The sequence below is a fragment of the Gymnogyps californianus genome, chromosome 7 (assembly GCF_018139145.2).
Source record: "Gymnogyps californianus isolate 813 chromosome 7, ASM1813914v2, whole genome shotgun sequence".
NCBI lineage: Eukaryota > Metazoa > Chordata > Aves > Accipitriformes > Cathartidae > Gymnogyps > Gymnogyps californianus.
In genome coordinates, this window is record NC_059477.1 from 22399779 (window position 1) to 22423548 (window position 23770).

The 23770-nt window shown below is 40.8% G+C and overlaps 1 protein-coding gene across 3 annotated transcripts in view; it reads left to right on the forward strand.

Annotated features, from left to right (window-relative positions):
- ABCB11 (ATP binding cassette subfamily B member 11) overlaps positions 1–18757 on the forward strand; it is a 46571-nt gene extending 27814 nt beyond the window's left edge. Inside the window, exons 16-27 of one of the 3 annotated variants that reach the window (XM_050899620.1) lie at positions 395–438; positions 1392–1518; positions 3103–3264; positions 8290–8394; positions 8493–8654; positions 10785–10988; positions 14065–14306; positions 14421–14577; positions 15604–15801; positions 16563–16769; positions 17647–17793; positions 18557–18757. In XM_050899620.1, coding sequence (XP_050755577.1) covers positions 395–438; positions 1392–1518; positions 3103–3264; positions 8290–8394; positions 8493–8654; positions 10785–10988; positions 14065–14306; positions 14421–14577; positions 15604–15801; positions 16563–16769; positions 17647–17793; positions 18557–18757 — 1956 coding nt within the window. Of the gene's footprint in view, positions 1–359; positions 439–1391; positions 1528–3102; positions 3265–8289; positions 8395–8492; positions 8655–10784; positions 10989–14064; positions 14307–14420; positions 14578–15603; positions 15802–16562; positions 16770–17646; positions 17794–18556 lie in introns of all 3 variants that reach the window. The other 2 variants (XM_050899619.1, XM_050899618.1) reach the window with 2 other exon arrangements.
- The last annotated feature ends 5013 nt before the right edge of the window (positions 18758–23770 follow it).

The following is a 23770-nucleotide window of genomic DNA, read 5'->3' on the forward strand; positions in this document are numbered from 1 at the left end:
TTCTGGAAATGGAGGTCTAATAGAATGATTTGTTGTATTTTTGTGAAGCATCATACCTTGGATATGATTATCTTAAGAGAGCAATTACAGTGCTAAAACAGGGAAACAGCCTTTAGCAGTCACATCCCAAGTGAGATGGTCCTTGGGTTGATATTCAGTTAACTTCATCATGTCAAATATAAATATAAAACTTGTGGTACGTGTAGGTTGAGTAGCAAGGTTGTATTACATTCCTTGCCTTCTACAAAGTATTCCAATTATGACTTGGAGACACTGCACTTTTTTGCAGAGCCACAGTGGACTTAGGTTGAATTCAATTTTAGCACAAACTGAAGAGCTCTATATGCTATATTTTACAGCAGCAGAAAATAACGTGATTGAGCCAAATCTTGAGAAAGTCCAGTCATTCAGCAGAGGAAGCTATCGGGCCAGTTTGCGGTGAGTCTTAAAAATGATTGTAAATCTCAATATGTTTCCAGATCTCTATACTTTGTCCCACTATTCCAAAATCCCAATAGTGCTAATGAATCACTTCTCTGTATGTTGCGTAAAAGAGGGTGGAAGGGCTGCACGCATTTTACTAAGAAAGAGTTCGCTTAGAAAGAAATACCTTGGGTAATACTTTACTGATTGAAAGCCCATGGATAAATAGCAAGACTCTTAATTTTACTCCCCTTTCTATCCATACTACCTTCCCTCCAATTCTGGTCTACTGTGTTAATGTTCCATTTTTAATATTACTACCATACAGCCATATATTTGTATTACCTAATGCACTTTCAGTCCAGTCACTTGAAAAATTACTTGCTGTGCAATTACTTGAGAAATCAATGCAAGGTACAAGGACATTTTTATTATGGCTTCTACCTGATGAAAGTTAAAGCATTTTACAAGCCAGACTGTCTTGTAGCTAGACACTTACTATTTCTTCCAGGCAAGCCCATGTCAGACATATGCAAATGAATACATCTCCTACATTACAGGGTTATGTTTTGTCAGGGACAGAGGTGGATTGTTTCAGCATCCTGTTTTGCTGGACTGAATTACTTGATAGTGATAACGGTGAATTGACTTGGTGTCTTAACGGCTTGTGCAAATATAGTAGGATACACCACAATTTTACTTAAGAAATACACAGTGCAGGGTACATATAAGACAATGCCTGAGTGGTGGAGGTGGAAGATGATTTTGAAAAGTATTTGTCCCCGTTGTGGGATATTTTCTTCTCAAGAAGTTGAGAGAATATAGAAAAAGAAAGAAAAAGTCCATGGGATTCCTATGATTTGCTTCAGTGAATCCTGATGTGGTTGATAGGAAAACTGCACCTGCTTTGCAAGCAAGTATTGGGTTACTGAGCTGTGAAGAGCAGACCATTTCTGTCCTCTTTACAGAGCTTCACTTCGGCAGCGCTCCAGATCTCAGCTCTCTAATGTGGTCCCTGACCCTCCATTATCCATTGCAAGAGATCACGCAGAGTCTATGTATCTTATGCCTTCTTATGGAGAAGATGATGGACAAGCAAAAAAGGTCAGGTCCAATAGTTTGTTATTGAATTTTCAACTGAACAGGTTATATTACTTGGTAATGATAACCTGTAGATATGTGCCTCTGTTATAGGAGTTGTTGGCAGATACATCTTCTTGGATTGATCCTTTCCTCTACTGAAACAAACCCACAGCTTCAGTTCTTATCCTCTCTGTAAAGCCTGGGCTGCATTCTGATGGCTGTTATGCTTATTGGTCCATATAAAATTTCTAGCAGAGCATGACCTGTTGGTAAATGGATATATGTTGTAGGTTAAGTTGAAAAAGAGATATTCATAAAAGCTGAATGAACTGACAAAAAGCAAAATGCTCAGTCTGTGAAATGTGATAGCCACTCAGTGATACAAATGACACTGCTTCTTGTTCAGGAAAGAGTAAATTCACTTTCATGAATCACGTGAATTTCAAAATCATTTGGAGACTTGAGTAAAGAGAGACCCTCACTGCAACCTAACCCAGAGTCCTTTCACTGACAGTGTCCTTGTGCAATCAACTGACATACATAGAAAATAAAGACAGCATGCCTTAAAATTATGCAGAATATGTAGGAATATACACAGTGGGTTTCCAAGTGCTTATGAAGCTCCCTGCACCAATTTGCCTGGCTACGGTTGTTCAGTGCAGAAAGCAGCAGTTCGAAGTCACTGTTCTTGCTATTGCTAAGCCTATTCTGTAGATAAATAGAGGGCTTTAGTGCCGTCACTCTGGCACTAGCTCAGAAGGAAGAGAAAATACAAGATGCTTCCACCCGTTCATCCTTGCACATTTCCAGCAGATAGGTCTTCACAGTGTCTGTTTTGTCTGGGCATTTCCAGCCATATGAACTGAGGGAGATGAGCAGGGCTCAGCACACTGAGTGTTATAAAAATTCTGCACAAATCAAACTGCAGGGTAAGTTATAATTTGATGATGAATATTCTGCTCTTACTGGGAGTAATTATGGGAATTCAGCATATAGTCTGAGGATGTTTCACAGAAGGGAGGCATAATTAGCATGTATAAAGCCTGAATCCAGCTATCACTCTGAGATCTCCCTTGTTTTGATTATATAGCATACCTGTTAATTTGATGCAGAGTCTGATCAGTGTGTTCACCCACAATACTTTAAAATAATATTTAAGAAGATTCCATGAGTGACACAAAAAACCACTTGTAAGGAAGAAGTTTAAGTTTTGGCACTGGGTATTGCATCACACCTCATCTGGAGGCAGCAAAAAGGGAACAGCCCAAGTTTCAGTGGCAGAAAATCTTAAGCTGGTTGTAATTAACCTCTTAAGTTGGAATCAGTAGAGCTGCACAAGGCATGAATAGCTCTCTTTCTCTCCAGCAACAGTAAAGGTAGTCATTTGTGTAACCCTCCCATGACTCCCTAGCCCTACAAAAGGGCTCCAGGCAGCAGCCAAGACCCATCATTGCCCCTTCCTGTACAAAGCTAGAGCAGCTGTTTGGGCACTAGATGGCCATTTAACAGACTAGGCTAACTATTTTATCTCGCTGTCAAAGGCAGAACATCACTGGGGGAATGCATCTGCTTCATAAATCCAACCTGTTTTTTTAGGAATCTGTTGTTGTGGAGGAAGATGTCAAGCCTGTACCATTTACCAGGATTTTGAAATACAATGCCTCTGAATGGCCATACATGGTGCTTGGATCTCTGGCAGCAGCTGTGAATGGAGCAGTCAGTCCACTCTATGCTTTGTTATTCAGTCAGATTCTTGGGGTATGTTATGCTAACATTTTAAAGTGTATTTTAGCTCTGAAGCAGAGGGGAGTGAACGTATGATGCAGAACCTGACATGTTTTGGGCTAATCTTTAGATCTTGTCAAGTAAATGGGGTTAGCTTTCTTGCCTATAAACAATTATTCAGTAGAGATATTTATATCACTGTCATCACGCTATCATTTGAGCTCTTTGAAGGGGTAGGCTCATTAGCATTTGTCATGTGTTCTTCATTATCTCTCTTGTTCACTTTCCAGGAACTGTTGGGAGTGGGTTTCTATACTTGCATACAGTTTATTTTAGATGAGACAAGATGTACCTCATGTGCAGGTACAGTGGAGAGAGAGACATGCAGAGGTCCTTCCCTGCAGAATTTTATTCTACAGACTTGGCCAAGCCTTTGAGAAAGCTTTGGATGAGATCCAAGAAATACTTCACTTTTTTGTTCCTATATTTCAGGCAGCTCTTTGCTGCCTGCTCCCTGCAGAATGCCCAGGGAGAGGTAGATAATTGTAAGAGGGTTCATAGCTGCTAGCACGAAGTAGACTTGCATCAACAGGTTTGGAAGACAAGCAGGAAATAGGAATATGCTTTAAATCTTGGCATTCACTAAAGGATGCATTACCATCAAAATCCACAGCCTCGCTTGAAATTTTTCAAGAGTTCAACCATTACTGTTTTTTCCTTCAAAAACTTGCTGTAATAGAAAAAGGATGCTTCCCTTTTCATAAAACAGCTTTTGGGGGAAACATTTGCCAAATTAGTGGGAAACTGGAGGGCTGCCTGAAGAAATTCAGCACTGCTCTAACTAATGCCTAGGAAAGCATCCTAAATTTTCAAGAATTAGGAGAATAGAGAAAACCCCTCTGTTGATGCTGTTTCATATTGGGTAAAGTAGTGACACATTCACTGGGAATGCCACTATCGTTTTGTGGTTTGGGTACCCACCTGAGATAGGATAAAACTTGTGCTGTGATTCCTACTTACTTGTTTAGGTCATGGTAGGTACATATGTGTGCAAAGAATATATGACATAAAGGGCAGACTCTCCTCTAGAAACTGGAGATCCGAAACCTTTCAGGCAGGAAAGAGTGAATGAATGAATGCCCCAGCATCTGAGCTACTGATTAGAAAAGGGTTGAGAAAATGCTCCTAATAGCAGCGCCAGCAATCTATCAAAAGAAAGATTGACCTTTTGCTGTTTGTTTTTTTGGAGGGTTGTTTTGGCTTAGACATTTCTCTCTGGGAAGTTACTCAGAACTTTGAATCACATTTACTTGCAGCTTGATGTTTGCTAGCTAAGATCCAGGGAGGGGCAGAGCAAAAGACGTTCCAGTCCCTGTTGATTGACTTAGTTGCTCCTGGCCAATGTGCTTGGCCTTTTAGCCGTAGGTGTGCCACCTCCAAACACTTTTTGAGTCTCTAGACCTCATGCAAAGGACTGTGGCTTTCACTAGACAGCAGGTGAGACACTGCTATGTGTATTCTGCAATGAATCTAACCTTTGATTCCTTTTGAGCGAGGTTTTCTAGACACTAGGAGGTCTGGGGCTGACATCATCCTGCAAGATGCTAAATGCCTTCATTGCCAAGGATGAATTCCTTCCCTTGAAGGTCTCAGTCCATCAAAGGAGAGAGGCTGCAAGAAAAAAACAAGCCATAATGAATATGAGCGAAGTCCAACATCTGTGTTTCATTATTCATAAATTCAAAACATTTCTGCCTGGTGCCAAGGCAGTCAGGCAGATGGAATATGCATCTGCTTTCTAAGCTGTCTGAATATCTGCAATGATGTTGTGACAGACACGTGGGCTTGTACTCTGGGACCAATATGCTGCGGAAGTGAGGGGAAAAATCCCTACAGCTATGAAATGAAAGGATAAATTTAGCAAAGTCTGCCTTGAAGGTTCTCAGAAATTAATCCCAAAAAGTGAATGAAGAACTGGATAATACTGGATATGTCTTCTGATCAGTTCAGATCAGAAGTGTACCTTTGGAACAAATTTCTCAGTAGTTTCTTCTTACTATGCTTTGGTTCCCACTGTGGAACTGTCTCAGAGTATGGGAAACAGATCCTTTCCTGTGAAACTCAACTGGAAGATGTGCTCCGACTGCTATTGGGCATGTAGCCCATGGCCCCAGATAAAAGATAGTCCATGCTAAAACTACCGAAACTTATACAATCTGAACATGGACACCTCAGCAACAACTCTGTCCTTTTACAGACCTGATGCTATTGTCCATGCTACATGTTACTGTAATCAGTGTTATTTTTTAAAATCAAGAACATAGGTCAAAAACATAGCTGAGCATGTTAGGATAGCTGCAGAATGGGATAGTTCAATTTTACAGGACAGATTTGCAAGGGGAAAAAAAATTCTCTGTTTGCAATACAGAGTTCTCTTCCCAACGAATGTTATCCACATTTCCTTTTGTAGGACTATAAAGTGCTATTGCTCTCAGTTTAGGGAGAATGCAATGGGTGACATGGATAGAATATTAAAGCAAAGGCTCACAGCACTCTCCCTTTTCATGAGCACCTTTCATAAGCATGCATATGGATCCAGCCTCCCTGAAATCAGGAACTGTGTTGCCTCTGACTTTCTTGAAATGAAGACTCCTACTTAATCTTGCCTACCATCTAGCCATACAGAAGCAATGAACAAAAATTTATTTATAACAAGCATAAATACTTACTGGGAGTCACTGTAGGGTCCCAAGGCAAGTGTTTATCTCTCTTTTCAATGCTCAGTCTTGTATTTGATATTTATTTATTCAACTAGAGAGAAAAATTTCTAAGCGTGGAAAGAAAAAATGTTAAGTTCAACCCCTGTATGGGGCCATCCCAGTGTTTCTGGATGACTGTGCAGAGACAGCATGCAAATCACTTGTGAAAAAGCCATCAGCATCTCTGGAGAGTAGTGTTTTTCATCCCACTTCACAACTATATATTTATTACGATCCATCACATACTGTGTTTATCATACTGTTTATTCGTTTTACTCATTAGAATTCCTATTCATTTCAACAGAGATTTTGCTGATGTTTTTTCATGTGAAAAAGTACCACAGCGCTGTGATTAACATGACATACATGTTAACAAATGTTCACAATGATGAGTAGTTAGTTATTCCCCTGGTTACGTTTTAGGCTAGCTATGCATGTAGCGTGACCAGTACTATGAAGTGCATTTTCCCATTCATGTCTAGATATTGCATACCATGATGATACAGAAAATACCATCACAGCAATTCTAAAATCCAGAATCCTCGTAGGACACAGTTTATGCATGCACTGAGTTCACCTCGTATCTCATTCTGTCCAAGTGTTTAACTAGAATATTTCCTACAGAAAAAAAAAAACCAAACAAAAACAGCTGTATCTTTTCTAGATACATAAGTTACAAAGATAGATGAAATCTGCTCACAGCCTGTTCAATTCAGGATCAAACATGAATTACTGAATGTACAGTGGATTTCATTAAGGGAATAGGAACAGCAGCAGACCATTATATGTATTGTTCTTCTTATGACAGATTAAAACATACCTGGTGATTTTTTTTTTTTAAAACAAAGATTAATCTGAGAAAGTAATATTGCTGAGAAAGTAAACCTTGCTACTGATCAGACAGCATGGCATTGGAACAGCTCTTAGCTTGAAACACCAAGTGCCATTTTGATATTATCATTTTGGATTTTGCAGGATTTATTTTGTTGCCAAGGTACTGATATACAAAGTCAAATATTTACTGATATTTATCCAGATTTTCTGCTCAAATAAAATATAAACTGCTTCAAAGTTAAAATACTTGAAGTGGAATTCCTGGTAGAGAACAGCTATTTCTTTTTCTCAAATTCATGCTCTAATTCCTCTCTGTTACTTTGATGCATATCTCACCTTGAACTGTAAATAACTTGGGTTGACCTTTTAAGACTAGTACTTAAGTTTATTTTTGTGGAATTTTTGTATTTTGCAGCTGTAATGAAAATGCCTTCTTCTCTTTCTACTGTTAAATACATACCTAGGAGAATTTAAGCTGGTTTTGATATAAATAAAAGTCAAATGCACAAGTTATTTTTAATTGCACCTTACAGATAACAGATTGGGAGATTAGTCAATTTATAGTAATTTTTACCTGTGAAATCCAGAATTAATTTAAGATTAGTGGAGAAGTACAAACATGAGCTGTGACTTATACCTGCAAGTAGCTGAAGTAGTTTAACAACTTCAGGTAGGTTAACTGACCTACATATCAACTGCTCTGACTGAAAGGAATTGCAAAAGGATGGCTACTTAGATTTGGACCACTACTTCAGCAGCAGCCAGTAACGCTGACAGGTGTTGAAAAAGACCAGATATTAAGAACAAGAGATAAAAGGAAAATACCATGGAGACTGGAGCAGAATGGGATGGAGAGGCTCTACTTTAAGCACTAATGCTTTTTCTCAAGTACCCGGCAGTAAGCGAATAGCTCGTATCCACACTCCTTCAGTAAAAGACAATAGGTTCCTCTTGAAGCCTTCCTATAGCAATTATAGCACCCGTTAGTGTTGTGCAAGGAGAGTCATGCTAGGGTATAATTATTTACACAGACTTCATTTTGTATGGCTCAATAAAGTTGCAATTGGCGTAGATTAGAGAGGAGGTAAGGGAGCTGCCACACTGTTGCTTTGTCGCTATGCTATTTATTTCATTGCTATTCTGTGGTTATCACACTGGATCTTGTTTAGAGTGGGGGGATGACTGATTAATTATAGCTAGGGATGGGCAACAAGTAATAGCAGTATGTGCAGACACCGAGTATAACAAACTTGTTGTCTAACAGGAGTAAAAAGCATTATGTTGTACCCAGGCTCACCTTAGGAAAAATAAGGAATCGGGCCTTAGCAGGGGGTGAGGGAGAGCTCTGTGTTCTGGCTTTGGTTCTAGGGTGGGCTTCTGCACTTGGCAATAGGGAATCATGAAGAAACTTCACACACAGCAAAACTGACACTTCTAATACGATGCCACCCATGTTTTTTCAAAGACCTTCTCCATTCTTGATGAAGAAGAACGAAGAATCCAGATCGATGGTGTCTGCCTGCTCTTTGTCTTTGTTGGAATTCTTTCATTTTTCACACAGTTTCTACAGGTAATAGCAGTCCAGTATGGGTAAATTCTGTTTCTGATCCCTTACTCTGTGGGTATCTCTTTCTGTTCCATATTTGTATTTATTCTTATGCACCCCAGGGATACACCTTTGCCAAGTCTGGTGAGCTGCTTACAAGACGGTTAAGGAAAATTGGTTTCCAGGCTATGCTAGGGCAAGACATTGGTTGGTTTGATGACCGGAAGAACAGCCCTGGTGCTTTGACCACAAGACTTGCAACAGATGCCTCACAGGTCCAAGGGGTAAGACCTGGTAGCTGAGCAGTCATTTTACCATAAGCACTGACTGAAGGCCTATTTTGGCACGTTGTCACAGAAATTAGCTAGCATGCAACCAGCGAGGTCAGTGTCGATCAGTCCTTGGTCAGTCTGTTACGCTGTTTCTATTTATAATAGACGGTCAATCTGGAACTATTATCACTGTATTTGCCGAAAAGCACCAATAGGGTCACAATTTACTGCCTGTTATTCCTGCCTGTATTACCAGAACAAGAACACAAAAATCAATAAAATACCAACCATCAATGGAACGGGAAGGAGCATCCAGTGCAAAAGTTTTAATTTCTTTTTTCTGGAGATGAATTAGCTTTTTGCCACAATGCTTAGGTGTTTATTTCAAAAACATGTCAGACTAGTATTTTAATGAGATTCATCACTAATCATGTTTTCAAGTTTTCAGCATGGTATTGTGCTTGTTGTGACACTTTTGATTTAAACTGACAGTCCACTTGAAAAAACAGTTTACAGTACTGGCTGGTGCTCCAGCTGGGGAATCATGCAGCCAGTTTCAGTGTGACTTATTGTTTGGGAAAGTGAACCACTAACTCCTTGCATTGTGTTCCTTAGTGGGTGAGGGTTAAATCATGCTGAGCTATAAATGTTGCCTAACTGAACTGATGCTTTGGTAGAAGTGAGTCAGATGCCATTTTACTTGGCTCCAATGCAAGCAATTTTCTAGAAATGAAGAAGGAAACATACAGATTTCTGTTAGAAAAATTGTTCTGTTTCAGCTTGACTGAAGACGGTAGGTTAGTTTTTAAAAACTATTAATGGAGGTTTTAAGAATTTAAAAGGCAAATGAGAGAAGAGGTTCCCAAAACCCCTGTCAGCAGCAATTTCTACAGAATCAGAGAAACCAGCTGCAAACCTCTTCAGCCCTTACAGGCACTTACAGGGCATATTTTAATTGAAATAAACAAACTTGTAAAACACTGACTGAACCATTTAATAGCCTCCTAAGGGACATCTTTGTTATAAGCACACGTAGAGCAGTGGGGCACAGCCATTCAACCCACAGCTCCAGGGGAAAAAAACAGAGCTGCTTAGGCAGCGGTGTCCTCCATCTTCCACTGCCTGATGCAGAGCTTAGCCAACTGCTGCTATTGCAGAGCGAGCTGAAGGTGAGAAGATGCACGCAAGTGTCTGGGGTCTGAAAATGTCTACATCTGCACCAGGAGTAAGAAGTGGACTCCTGGAGTGTGTGTGGGGTGTTAGAGCTGCAGGATCCAGGTAAGAGCAGCCCTGTGGCTGCTCCTTTTGGTAGCCTCTGCAGAGCTGGGAGGTGTACCTTCCACCGTGGCCAGGCCCGAGGCACCTCGCCCTATTGCTGCAGGTCAGAGGAGGAGTAGGTGATGAGCATTTTGTGCTGCAAGTTCACATCGTGCAAATGAATTCGACTGAAAATGATCAAGGATATCAAATGTATTTTTTTTTTCTAATACGTAGCAATCTAGTTCCTATCTAGGGCTGCTGTTTACTGCTATGAAAGGAAATAACTTTTGAGTAAATAAATCAAGTTTATTACAAAGAATAGTATTCTTGAAGTACATAAGGAGAAGATGAATGCATTCAATAAAGGTGATGTCAAAGGTGTATTTAAAATTTTTCCTTAATAAAGAGACAGGCAGAAGTGCAACTTTAATTCATCCTTTCTCAGTGATGTTTCTTACTGATTTTAGCACAGCTGAGACTTTGTCGTTAAGTTGCAAAAGGGTTCTGTTTATTATTTAAATCTAGATGGATAAATGTAGGGGCTAAACAGATAACTCAGATGATTCCCCAGGGAACCAAGGGAACTAATTTCAATAGTTAGATTACCTTTCGCACAATCATTGGGAACAATTTTCTGAGTTCTCAATGGAAAGTTTGGTGGTGAAAGGAATATTGGACATTTGCAGTCCTTCTCTTGATACAATTAAGTGGAAACAGTATATCCAAACTGGCTAAATTCCAGTGCCGTCAGCAGCCGTTGGTGCCTTATGATATTTTAATATCTTTTAGAGTTTTCTAAAGTTTTAGAGGCAAATTTATTCAAAGATTATTGAAGTTACTATTGGAGTACAAGTCAGTCACCTCTGTTTCTTTTCTTTGAAGGCAACTGGATCGCAGATAGGAATGATTGTCAATTCCTTTACCAACATTGTAGTGGCCATGATCATTGCTTTCTACTTCAGCTGGAAACTGAGTTTAGTTATACTGTGTTTCCTGCCATTTTTGGCCTTATCTGGAGCTGTGCAGGCTAAAATGCTGACAGGATTTGCCTCTCAGGACAAGAAAGCGCTGGAAGCTACTGGACGGGTAACATTATTTAAAAACTAATTTGTATTTGCAGTCACGGGTAGTTGAAAAATCAGGCGTTTGGGACCATCAGTAACTCAAATGTAATCAAACTGGCAATGTTTTGCAAATAAGTTGTAATATTTCAGCTTGTCAAACCACTGAAACACCATTGGGAACTCCCTAACTGCAAAAGCACTTGCTGCATGGCATGTGACTGGCTTTTCAAAAGTTATTGGACCTAATTGGCAGACACAGATCTCTCAGCAGCCTGTTCCACCTTTGTCGGGTTTTATTTAAATACCCATTTGTTGATGCCCTGTGATTATGCTGTCCTCAGTAAGCAGTGATACTTGTTGACCTAGAAATCCTCACATCTGAGAATTCGGCACTGAACCTCAGATGAGTACATGGATTTTAGAGAGAGTAGAATTGTTCCTTCAGTGGGCCCTACTAGCTTACCAGCTTCTCCATCAATGTGTGCTGCTAGATCACAGGCATAACTTTATTTTTGTGTATGGATTTTAAGGGTCAAAATTCTATCAATTCTCATTTCTCAGCTACTATATAAATCTTTATTTTTTTAAATTCAGATAAGCATTAACCCTTTTTCTGTTAATTTGTAACAGGAGACATAGCACTTTCTTATAATACTTTAATTTTGCTCCATGGTGAAAACACACTTGTGTGGGTATTAAACCAACAAGCATGGGACATGAGGAAGGAAATCCCTTTCCCTGGAAAGAATGCATCTGGTGTTCAGTGACCCCTGGCTAAAGCCCTCCTCCTTGTTACTCTAGCTCCAGTATCACGGTTAGCAGCATCCCATGCTCTGTTGGCTGCAAGACCCTGCGAACTGCCTCACCTCGAAGACTGAGAATAGGTTTATGTAGTTTGCACTGGCTGAGCAGACTTCCTGTCCATGTACCAAACAAGGAAAAGGTAGGGACACAGAGAAAGGAATGCCGTTTTCTCACAAGTTCACTCCTATGCAGGTCTGCTGCCTTTGAAACACTCAAACTCCTTTGACTTTAGTTCTGCGTCACTAAGCTCTGGCACATGACCCAGAATCTGCTACTTTTTAAATATACCTAGTTCAACTGTGCAGAAGCTCAACTGCATCAGAAACACAGGGGATTTAGAAGACAGGCAATATGGGGAAGACTACCTCAGGTTACCCTGCTCAGAGTAATGCCTGGGCCTTCTCCCCTGCTTTAGGCTGCCATATTTCCAGCATCAGAAAAAGTAAGCTTTGCAGGCCCTCTCAAAGCCTCAGATTTTCCTTCTGCAGAGCTACTTTTGCCCATCCTAAAATGACTCCTGCAGAGTTCCCACTCCTCCCTATCCTCCTCCTTCCTACATTAAAGTCCTGCCCACCAAATGTCTTACCCAGCCCACCTTCCACCCTGCGCCATCTGAACCTTCCCTCTACCCATCTGAGCTCTCAACCGTCTTCAGCCTCCTCTTGACCTTCATCTGTGCAGCAAACACATGGACTGGAGCCCTTTGCCCTGTTCAGCTCTGCAGCTAATGGCTGTTTCTTTCCCATTGCCTGCTGCAGCTAGCGCAGCCTGCCACCCCCCTTTTTGACTTCTCCTGAAGAAGCAAATCTTCAGCTCCCAATTCCCATTGCTGGGTGTGATTTAAAGAAGTATGTCATGACTGGGGGCATAGAACTTAAAAAAATCATGTTGGCTACCTACACATGCAGACTTCTGGAGATTTTTTTTTTTAAAACCGCACAAAAGCTATTATGTGAATTAGTATCACTTGACTTTGGCATCACTAATCAAGTGAATACATTTATGGGCCACTGTTGAGTGCTGTTAGGAACAATCTTCAATTCCAGAAAGCCAAGGAAGAATTAAGACCTGACCAATTGCCCACATTCAGAAAGATTTAATTATTTGCAAAAAGTGATAAATCAAAATACTGTCTTGACAAGGAGAGAAACTTCACTAATGAGTCAAGGCATCAGCTTTTATTCAACAGAATGACCCAGAGGCTGGGATGAAAAGGGCACTCAATGCTTCAGCAGTTTTGGAGATGACTGATTATGTCTGGTGTTATTTTCTAATTTGTCAGCACTGCATCCAAATGCTAAACATTCTGAGTTCTTCCACAGAGATTGCTCATCAGCCATGCTAAACATGGAAAAGCACAGTCTGAACAATCCAATTCACAGTGCCTACTTATCCGCTCCTTCACATTGTATGATAATGCAAGAGATTTGACTCTCAGTTTTGGCCAGGAAAAAAACCTGAAATTGGATGGAATATTTTTAATGATTTGTATTCAGATCTCTTCCTACATGCTGAAACCCAAATTCTGACTGGCAACAAAGCACAATATAAAGCCTACAATTAATTAAAGCTCCAGAGAAGTTTCCACAGGAATTATCTCATAATTTCCTGTGTTGGATTTTTCTACGTACATAGGCAAGCATTTGCTTACTCTTTGCCTATGTACAAGGTAAAAATCCTGGAAATTGTGTCACTGATGTTAGAGGAATCAAGGTGTCACCCTCCATTTATATGTTCCATCTCATCAGGCTTTTTGGACATAAACAAGAGAAAGAGGGAGGGTGAGCACGTGAGGAAACATAGTAAATTCAAGTGGTTTTAATTTATGAAACAGAAGTTGGGGATAGCATCCCTTCTAACTCTCTGACTATTGCTATAAGTAAAACAAATAATTGAAATAAACATCTTTAATTAATAAATGCATGCAATCAAGGAAATAACAGTGTTCCTAAAACCTGTTATTTTTGCTTTTGTGGATGTCCCATTTATTCACATTACGTGAAATAAGTGACAAGTGAGAGCATGTGCCCAATTTCCTAAGTGTGCTTACAGTAACTTAGCTCTAGTGGAGCAGACAGAGCATTACTATCGAGGATGTTAGTAGAGAATTGCTTGCAGGAGAGTTTCTCTTTAGGTTGGCTGATATTTGGACCAGTGTGTATCATATCTGAATCAATTTATACATGGCATTAGTGCCCTGTGTTCATGAAAGAATCATGCATTTGTGAAAGGGCATACTCTACTTTTCCAACTGAAAATTAGGAGCTTTTACCTTTTTTTTTTTTCTCCTCCAGATTTCCAGTGAAGCCCTCTCTAACATCAGGACTGTAGCTGGGATAGGGAAAGAGAAAATGTTTATCAACAATTTTGAGAAGCACCTGGATATGCCCTATAGAGCTGCCATCAAAAAAGCACATGTTTACGGACTCTGCTTTGGCTTTGCCCAGAGCATAGTGTTCATTGCCAACGCTGTCTCTTACAGATACGGAGGGTTTCTAGTTGACACTGAAGGACTCCATTACAGCTTTGTGTTCAGGTGAGAGCCTGCCTGGAGCCAGGAGCAGGCTCCTCTCCAGAAAGCGCTGGTCTCGGTGTAGTGTTCAGTTTCCCGATGGCTTCCCCAGAATGACCGTGTCCCCCTTCCCCGCAGGGTGATCTCTGCTATTGTGACCAGCGGAACTGCTTTGGGAAGAGCTTCTTCCTATACGCCAAACTATGCCAAAGCCAAAACATCTGCTGCACGCTTTTTTCAACTGGTCGATCAGCTTCCTAAAATCAGTGTTTACAGTGAAAAAGGGGAAAAATGGGTAAGAGCGGAGATGAGTAATTGATGTCGTTCAGCTCAATATAAGCACTGAAGTTGCACTAACGACTTATAAGTCAATGAGGATCACTGCTTTACAAGAAGGTTACGCTGATTGTGTAATTGTTACTTGTCTTTGCTCTTTTGGAAGCAGGGAGCTCTGTACTAGACAGCAAGAGTAATATAAAGTGTGGCTATTAGGAATTTGTCAGTGTAAAACTCCTGTAAATTGCAATAGGACCAATTTAGATAACTCACGGAACAGCATGTTTTATCTTTCTGCTCTACAGTTCGCACATAAACCTGACTCTCACTAGCTTATAATAGAGGCTTTTTCCCATTCACATCAAAATGTTGGGGGTGTTCAGGAGGAGGCGAATCATCTTTGAGTCAGACAACATGAAAATGCTCAATTTTCGGTGAATTGAAAAGTCAGACCCAGAAAATTCAAATAGCTTATTTTTCATTTAACTTATTTTTTTCAGAATTAAATGAAAACTTGAAATAATTGTTATGAACTAAATACATTAAGTATTTTGCTTCGAACCATGAAAATAAAGTCTCTTGATTCCCTTCAGAGTTTTGTAAAAGAGATTTTAGAGTTCTGGGAAAACTGACCTGAATTCATGTATTGTTTTAATGTTGCAAAGTTCAATTGATTTTACTTTTTTTACCAAATCCAGCTTTTTGCACAAATGTATTTGGGCTGTTGCCAAATTTACACTTACACAGTGTCTGTATTAAACTGAAAAACTTACCCATTTGCAAGGCAATCCTATTTCCAATTGATGTCTCTGACCAGTGCAGTACGGGGAAGCATAAGCAGAGCAATAGTGTTATGACTAATGGCTTCATCTCTAGGACAGCTACTGCAGTACGGTTTTTATCCCGCTTTCTGGGCTAATTTCACAAGCACAAATGTCATATTTTAAATAAGAGATGCAAGAATGGAATCTGAGTTACTTTGTACTTTGCAACTCAGTTTTGAGCTCGAGCTCATTGTATCCTCTGTCTCACTTTTTTCCACCAGGATGATTTCAAGGGAAGCATTGAATTTCTTAACTGTAAATTCACATACCCTTCTCGGCCTGATATTCAGGTCCTGAAAGGACTCTCTGTAGCTGTTAAGCCTGGACAGACTTTGGCATTTGTTGGAAGTAGCGGCTGTGGTAAGAGCACCAGTGTCCAGCTTCTGGAGCGTTTCTATGACCCTGAGAAAGGAAGTGTGGTAAGCAAAGGAACCGTGGTTTGCGTGCTATTGTTTTCAGGAATGCTACAAGGACTCTTCTGAATGCGTCCTACTGTGCAGCCTAGCAGTGGTGGCACGTACATGTGCAGCCTGGGGCTTCAGCTCCTTCTCAAACAAATGTGGACTGCTCGGACAATTCCCGAGTATCATCTCAGATGTATTTGGGCAAGATCAGAATACTACAAGCCTCAGGTGTACCCTTGTGCATTATGTAGGCCATAGGCACTCACCTTCGTAGCTCCTGTATGAAACGTATAAAGTGTGGTGTACATTGTGGGAGCACAAGGAAAAATCAAGTCTGAATGGAGCAACAAAGAGTCTGGAACGTCCCTAAATATACAGCGTCAACATGCAGCTTCTTTGCAGGTTGAATTTGTCTAGATTTAACTTCCAGTTGTTCAATCTAGCTTGATTTCTCTTTCTCTGGAAGAAGTAAGTGTGGTGATCACTATGCCAGGAAGGCAACAAAGCATGTGCCTAACCTTAAGCCATTAAATAGTTCACTTGGACTTAAGATTAAGCAAATGGTCTCGTGTTTGGCTGGATCACAGACATACCCAGAAAATACACATCATGCAAAAGGAGTCAAATATAAGCAGATTCTTCAAATCACTTTAAAAGTCAGTTGTGTCTGCGTTTTAGTAATATGGCTAAATCATCTAGTTTTGCTATCAGCTATTTGGGTTTTTCGGGCTGTTGTTTTCGAATGATGTTTCAAGTTTTCTCCTATTTCCTGGTAGTTAATAGATGGACACGACACCAAGAAAATAAATGTACAGTTTCTTAGATCAAAAATTGGAATAGTGTCCCAGGAGCCTGTGCTATTTGACTCCAGCATTGCTGATAATATCAAATATGGCAGTAACACCAAAGAGGCGACGATGGAAAAAGTCATAGAAGCGGCCCAGAAGGCTCAGCTGCATGATTTTGTCATGTCACTGCCTGATGTAAGTACCCACGAGGCCTTGGCTGTGGAACTGCAAACAGGCTGCTCGGTGTTCATTGCAGCAGGAGTTGCTCCAAACCCAGTTAACGTCGCTACACATGTATACTTTTTATTTACTTTTACAGCTATAGCAGTAGGAACAAAGAGGGTGTCATGACCATTCATTACGTTCCGGAGAGTTTGGGCGTGAGTTGCTACTGGATTTTTACACAGTAGGCAAATATTTATAAAACTGAAACCAGCAGTTACAACTCTGAACTAGGAGAAAAGGGAAGATTTTTCAAAGCCATGGACAGGAAAGAAGCAGCAGCACAGTTCAGCAGTCAAAGCGTTACACTGAGTCAGGAAATACAAATCCTGCTCCCAGCTGTGGGAGATTTGCCTTGTGACTAGGGCATGATACTTAGACAAAAATATTTGAAGCTGGCTGCTTACGTGCACTTAAGAAGTATTTAAATGCACTGAAATCATAGAAATATAAATCGGAAGAACACAAAAGGTATGGATACAATTTAGGCACCCAAAGAAAACACTTGTCCAGAAGGCCCTTAAATCACTTTTAGCCTCTTCTTCCAAACCTAGGGTGGGAGGATTTCTTTTGCCTCAGACAAATCAGCCAACATCTTGCTGTCGAATTTTTCTTCCAGGCCCGTCACCATACTGCCTGGGCCCCTGGGCCATGCGTACTGCAAAGCATGGCTCAGAAACGCCTCCCCAGACGTGTATCACTCGCACAGTATTTCTGCATTGCCGGGTTTTTTAAGGAGGAGGCAGCAATGGTCAGCGCTCTTGCCTCTCTCCTCCTGCTCTTCCTTCAGGTTGTGTACTGGTGTGTTTGCTTACACCTGTATAAATTCTTCCTTTTTTATATTTTTCAGAAATATGAAACTAATGTTGGGGCTCAAGGATCCCAGCTGTCTCGTGGGCAAAAACAACGCATTGCTATAGCGAGGGCCGTCATACGAGATCCTAAAATTTTATTACTGGATGAAGCTACATCTGCCTTAGACACAGAAAGTGAAAAGGTAAACAGATGCACAGTGATAAGCAATAAGGGAAAGTTAATACAATGGCTTACAACGTACAAGGCCTTTTTCTGTTCTAGAGAGAACACCCTGATGTACTCCACTACACGACCACAGCATTATTCCACATTGTTAATTCAGCACTTACACCTTTAATGATCTTTTCGAAAGATCCAGGAAGCACAGCGATACAAAAAGCAGCCAGCTACAAGGGCTCTTAGACTGCCAGTGAGAGGCAGCACTTTTGCAGAAATGTGCATACTCATTCCCTGGGTTTCAAAGCATTCAGTGGGAATGTTTCATAAATATAGCTTCCACACATTAAAAAACAAACAAACAAACAAACAAAAATGTATTCAAGCATATGAACGATGAGCCTGCATATTCAATAAAAACAGCGGTGAGGGGCCCAAGAACTTGGGCAATAATTTGCGTAGCTTGGTTACACTCAGAGATTAGAGAAATGGTGGAAATTTACAAACATATCCACACTGAGCTGATATTCAGCATGTCAGCTGAATAAAGGCCTGCCTTAATTTCTACTGCTGACTATGTTTACCCGTCCCTTCTTCGTACTGCGAATAAACTGAGTTCATGACCCAGCTAAGCACACCGGTAACATAACCTTTGATTTAGCCTCGTAGTCACTTTTGCAAGCGTTGCACAATATGGGTAATTAACCTGCAGCCATCAGATTTCTCCAGCTCTGAGCCCCGATTTGGTTTGCATATTTTCACTCGGACACTTTGTCTGTTGCCTTTAGACTGTGCAGGCAGCACTGGATAAGGCCAGAGAAGGGCGTACCTGCATCGTCATTGCCCACCGCTTGTCCACGATCCAGAACGCCGACATCATCGCTGTGATGTCGCAAGGACTCATCATTGAAAGGGGCACTCATGATGAACTGATGGCCATGGAAGGAGCTTATTACAAGCTTGTTACCACTGGAGCCCCAATTAGCTGAATGACTGTGATTCTAAATTTGAAAGGTTTCTCTTCTGTAAGCAAATACTCTGCGGTAGGTACGTGTATGTTGGTACCCCATTGTGCTACAAAGTGCTCTACAATATTGTGAGTTCTGTGGTACCCTAAACGTATGAAGCTTTCTGCATCAAGCACACTTGTCAGGCACATGCAGGGCACTAAGCATCGGCTGATGCGTTCAGGAAGTAGCTTAGCCCACTGCTAAGGGAAAGAAAGCCTGAAAATGGGAAAGATCTTTGGTGGTGAGCTGGGGAATTGCCACCACCTGCAGTCAGACTGCACAGTCCTGTCATTCCTCAACCAGCAATCAAGGAAGACTCCGCTCTGCTGTTCTGGAAACTGCCACTTCTCTAGGCAAGCTGTATGAATAAAAAACAATCCCAAGAATGACGCTGTATATCTGAAGGGATCAAATCTCTCCGGACGTTTGGTCTGCAGAGGATTACAGCAGATACCCTTAGCGTGGGTACAGAACCCCCGCCCTTCCACCCCTTCGTACCATACACGTCAGCTGTGCTCTCGGGCGAGGCGGGGCTTCCACTGTGTGCAGCTACAGCGCTAACACATCGGCGCCCTGAGCCTGGCATAGCCGTGCCCCTTCAACAAAACCCTTAAGTACTTATAAAGAAGGCAGCTCCACAAAAGTAAGGAAAGCAATCAAGAAGAGGAACAGAAGCTGGTGAGGATCATTTCCCCTACGCTCACCACTCTGATCAAAGCTGTCAAATAGATTTTGAATAGGAATAAGTGCTTTAGTTAACGTAAAGTCCTACAGATAATCATCACAGTTATTTAAATCACTTCTATTGAGATGGTAATGGATAATATGTTCTCTTTTTTTCAGAAGCCAAGACGATGAGTATTTTTACAGAAATCACAAATATATTCAGTAAAGGTGGAAAAAAAAATAGCCATAATTAGCTCTTTGTTTGTATTAAGCAGAGTTGATAAATAGAGCAACGATTCATTCAGAAATGACAAAGGTCAGGAAGTATCTTCTGGCAGAAGCTTGTATCTGCAACAGTTTATTATAAGGTCTACTGCATGTTTCTCTGAAATATGTTATTGATTATTGTCTGCAGGACAACAGGACTCTTTCCTTTAGTGACTGGGATCTTGGAGACAAAGCAGATGATAGATAGAAAGTCTAAATTACAGTTTCAAAATTTAAATCTTGATTTTGAATAATAGAGTATTAACTGGAAAAGTCATTCTCCATGTCCTAAAATCTGCAGCTGGGGGTGGGGGGGGGTTCACCCACTTTATAACAAATCACACCACAATGGGGTTTCTTATAAAACTACGCAACAGTACCAACTGCTGAAACTTGAATAGAGCTGTAAGGGTGAAAACTTTATTAGGATACTGCCTTAATTCCAGGCAGCAAAAAACAATTTCAACTTTTGTACAACTCTAACTTCAACAGACCCTACTGAAATCACATAGCTGACACTGAAATGCTATTTTCCTAAGGAAGTCTGTGTTTTAATCCTTAACTGAAAATGAAAAAGGAAGCTGCATTATTGGCCTTCTCTTTTAATCTTTTTAGCCTTTTTATGTTTCAGAGCAATAATTAGTTTGGATGGCTCAGAACTGAAACTACTGACAGAGTGACTATCAATAACCTATTGACATACCTATATAGTATTTAATTTATATTAGTATTTAAGGCCATGGAAAAATAACAACTCTTTATTAAAAACTACAAAGACTATGTGTACTTATTCCATAATTCTTTTGTCTAAAGGACACAACTTGTGGCCAAATAATTGTACCAATAAATTGTAGTTTCTACTGGCTCTTGTGCTTTAGCACTTTCTCTCTTATCCTCCAGACAAGTGCATGAGTATCTTGCAGCAGATAACAAGTATTTCTATGTATTTAGATCACGTCTGTAACAAGGGTCTGCTGTGCAGGATGGAGCTGTTGAGAAGGCCAACGCAACTACACTAGCCCCTGCCTGCAAAGGAGCCTGTCATCTCCTTGCAGGAGCACCGCGACGTGGGCCCAGCTGGGTGGTACTACTACTGCTCTTCATCATAACATCATCCGATTTTTAGGCAGCTAGTAAATATTGGGAGCTTTGTATTGGCAAGTATGCCTGTATAACAGAAGGCACTCACGGTGTACACAAACAGTTGCGTTGGTCTTACACGTTCTTGGGTGCCACCTCCTGCCACTTTATACCTGTGTGCTATTGACAACCAGCTGATTATGAAGCCCTTCGGTACCTGTCCGAAGGGACTGAAGTGCAAGTGGAGCTCCACAGTGTGTCTGGGCAGGAGCAACAAGCCTTGATGGACTGCTCAGTGCGGAGCTGGACTGGCCTTTCCTCTGCAGCTGCCCACAAGTAAGATCTCCCAGCCCTGGAGCTTGGTGGCAAGACCCCTGAGCAGACCCAAAGGCGTTTGCTTACATCTTTCAGAGCCAGCCCTGAGTTACTAGTCTTGACAGAAGTAGCTGACGGTGTCATTTGGTGTGTCCTGCTGTATGTTTCTCTGCATGGTCCATGGCAGCTGCATTATCTGGTTTTCCAACCACCCTATTCCTCTGGATAAATACAACCACGATACTGTTTTGGGATGGCACCTGAGTAACTGCTCTGCAAATACAGCCCTGCTCCAACTAGACTACTCTGAGCAGGAACAGCCTGTCTGTGGCCAGAGTCCTTCCATCAGGAAGGCATAACAGGGAATGGGGAGGACGAAAAGAAAAGCTGCATATTAGCAAAAGTGAGTGTTGTGAACTGAACGTAATGCCAACTTGTCAGCTAGTTTGTATGAGGAGTGAGGGACACTTTCACTTCATGTAACTCCTGGCTCGTTAGAATCTTTCTGCAGACAAACAGAAGGACTTTTGGAATTGCATTATCCCAATTTGGGCATCTCTAAGTCAAGAATAAAAGATTAACTTTCTCCTGGCATCCCAGTAGTGGGAGCAAGGGGATCAGTCAAGCACTTTCCACCCTCCTTATTACATAGAAAAAGCTTAATTCAAAAGGGGGCCTTGTGGCCCAAACTAGGTTGAGTAGTTCAGCCCATCATCATATAGGTGTATATGCCCTGTATCTCTTCCAAATATTAACAATATAAACAGCTGCAAAAGCCTGATGAAGTTACAGTTTAAATGTTCAACAATTTGCTAGCTCTTAGTTAAGGTGCCACGCACTCTTATTAAATAAGGCTCGAAGTATAATTTTCAACTGTGATAAATACACTAAAGCCTGACTAAGGGACATGGAGGCCTATTTCACTGTATCAACTAAGTGGCTGGCTCCGGGTTTACAATTCTAATTCTATCAAAATATCAAGATTATATCTTGACACGTGTTTATCCCACCACTCTGGAAAAGGCTAACTCTGTTTGAAGTTTTGGGAGCCCTCTTTGGAGATTCTTCAGGCAGCTGCACATAACTCTATAGCCCAACACACTCAGCTGCTCAGAAAGTGTCTTATTCTACTGTCATTACTTTATCAATAGGTTAATTTCTGAAGTTACTGGTAAAATTAAACTAACTTAATTTATTCAGTTTTCTCACCATTCTTGGTTTTAGTAATGCTTTAATAGTTGCAGAAGGAATAGGAGGTGGTTCAGGCAGGAAGCTGGTCTTTGCCCCTTTCCCTGAAGCACTGAAGTTGCAGGCTGAATTAACAGGACACTCCAAGAAAGTCAGTGAGAGCCCATGTCTTCTTACATGTCTGTACAGTACTTAGAAGAATACTGCAGAAATGCTACTTGTCATTCTACACCAATGGTTGTGTCTATCCCAACAGAGGCACCAAGATTCTGTGTCAGTACCGGGAAGCACAGACCCTCATGTGGTAGGAGCTTAGAAATGTGACGTCTACCCGTAACTCCCAGCTTGAAGCAGCCAACATTGCCAGTAGGCCCAAACACTGCTGCAAGAGCCACAGACGGCTGCGCACAAAGAATCCCCTACTGTTGGCCAGAAGGAGTGAGGAACATTAGGACACCTAGACCAACCTTCTTGCGTTTTGTGATGCCTCTGTAGGTCACCTCACTGGTAGGGAATAATAAAGCACAGAGCAACTTGAACACAGGAAAAATCTTTGTCATAGCTGTCTTTGTTCTTCATTATTTGTTTCTAGTCCCATTAGCTTAGTAATTTTGCTTAAGGAGTCACAATTACAGAAAAGACTGGTTTCAGGCCAGCTGCTGTGGGAAAAAAAGTTCAGAGAACCATTAAAGACGACATCAGGAGATGCATAAAGCAGAATACTCCTCAGACTGTTAAAACCAGATGATTCATTTTCTTAAGTCAAGGTAGTCTTAGCAGGCTCTTAAATAAAGATGCCTGTTTCAGATTTGCTTCTGTAATTAGTATCATGTTCATTCCCAAGGGCCAACTCAAACTATTCACCTTGTTTTCCCAATTAAATAAGATTCTTTCCATTTCAATTATCCCACAACTAATTGGAAGTCTAGAAGCAATATCATGTTTACATCTTCTAAGCCTTATTGCTATCAGATCATATGTACACAGCCCTCATTACCCATATTACAGCCTTATGCTGCTTGTATACTAAGTATTATGAGATAGTATCAGCAAAATATTGCTTAAAGATTGTGCACCGAAAGGGAATATGCAACAGTAGGTGCTAAATAATAAATAAAAAGGGAAAGTACCTGCCTTTGCCTATTTAGAGCATCCATTTTATATAGCAAACATATATTTAACATATTAGTTATCTGTGTGCTTAGGTAAACGAAGCTGACAAGAATATAAACTTGCAATGACTTAGTCTGCAATCACATTTTCATGATTTACACAACTACTAACAGTGATTCGGGCTTGTGACTCTTGACCTAAGATAATTGGACTAATTTACTTTTGCAATACTGGAGCATGAGCAACATCCTTGAGGTGGTATGCTGAGATAATTTCATTATTGACAACTTTCTTCATTTGTTGCTCTGTGTAGATGTACAGAACCCACAGATTTGTTACACCATATTTATGCATTTTCAATAT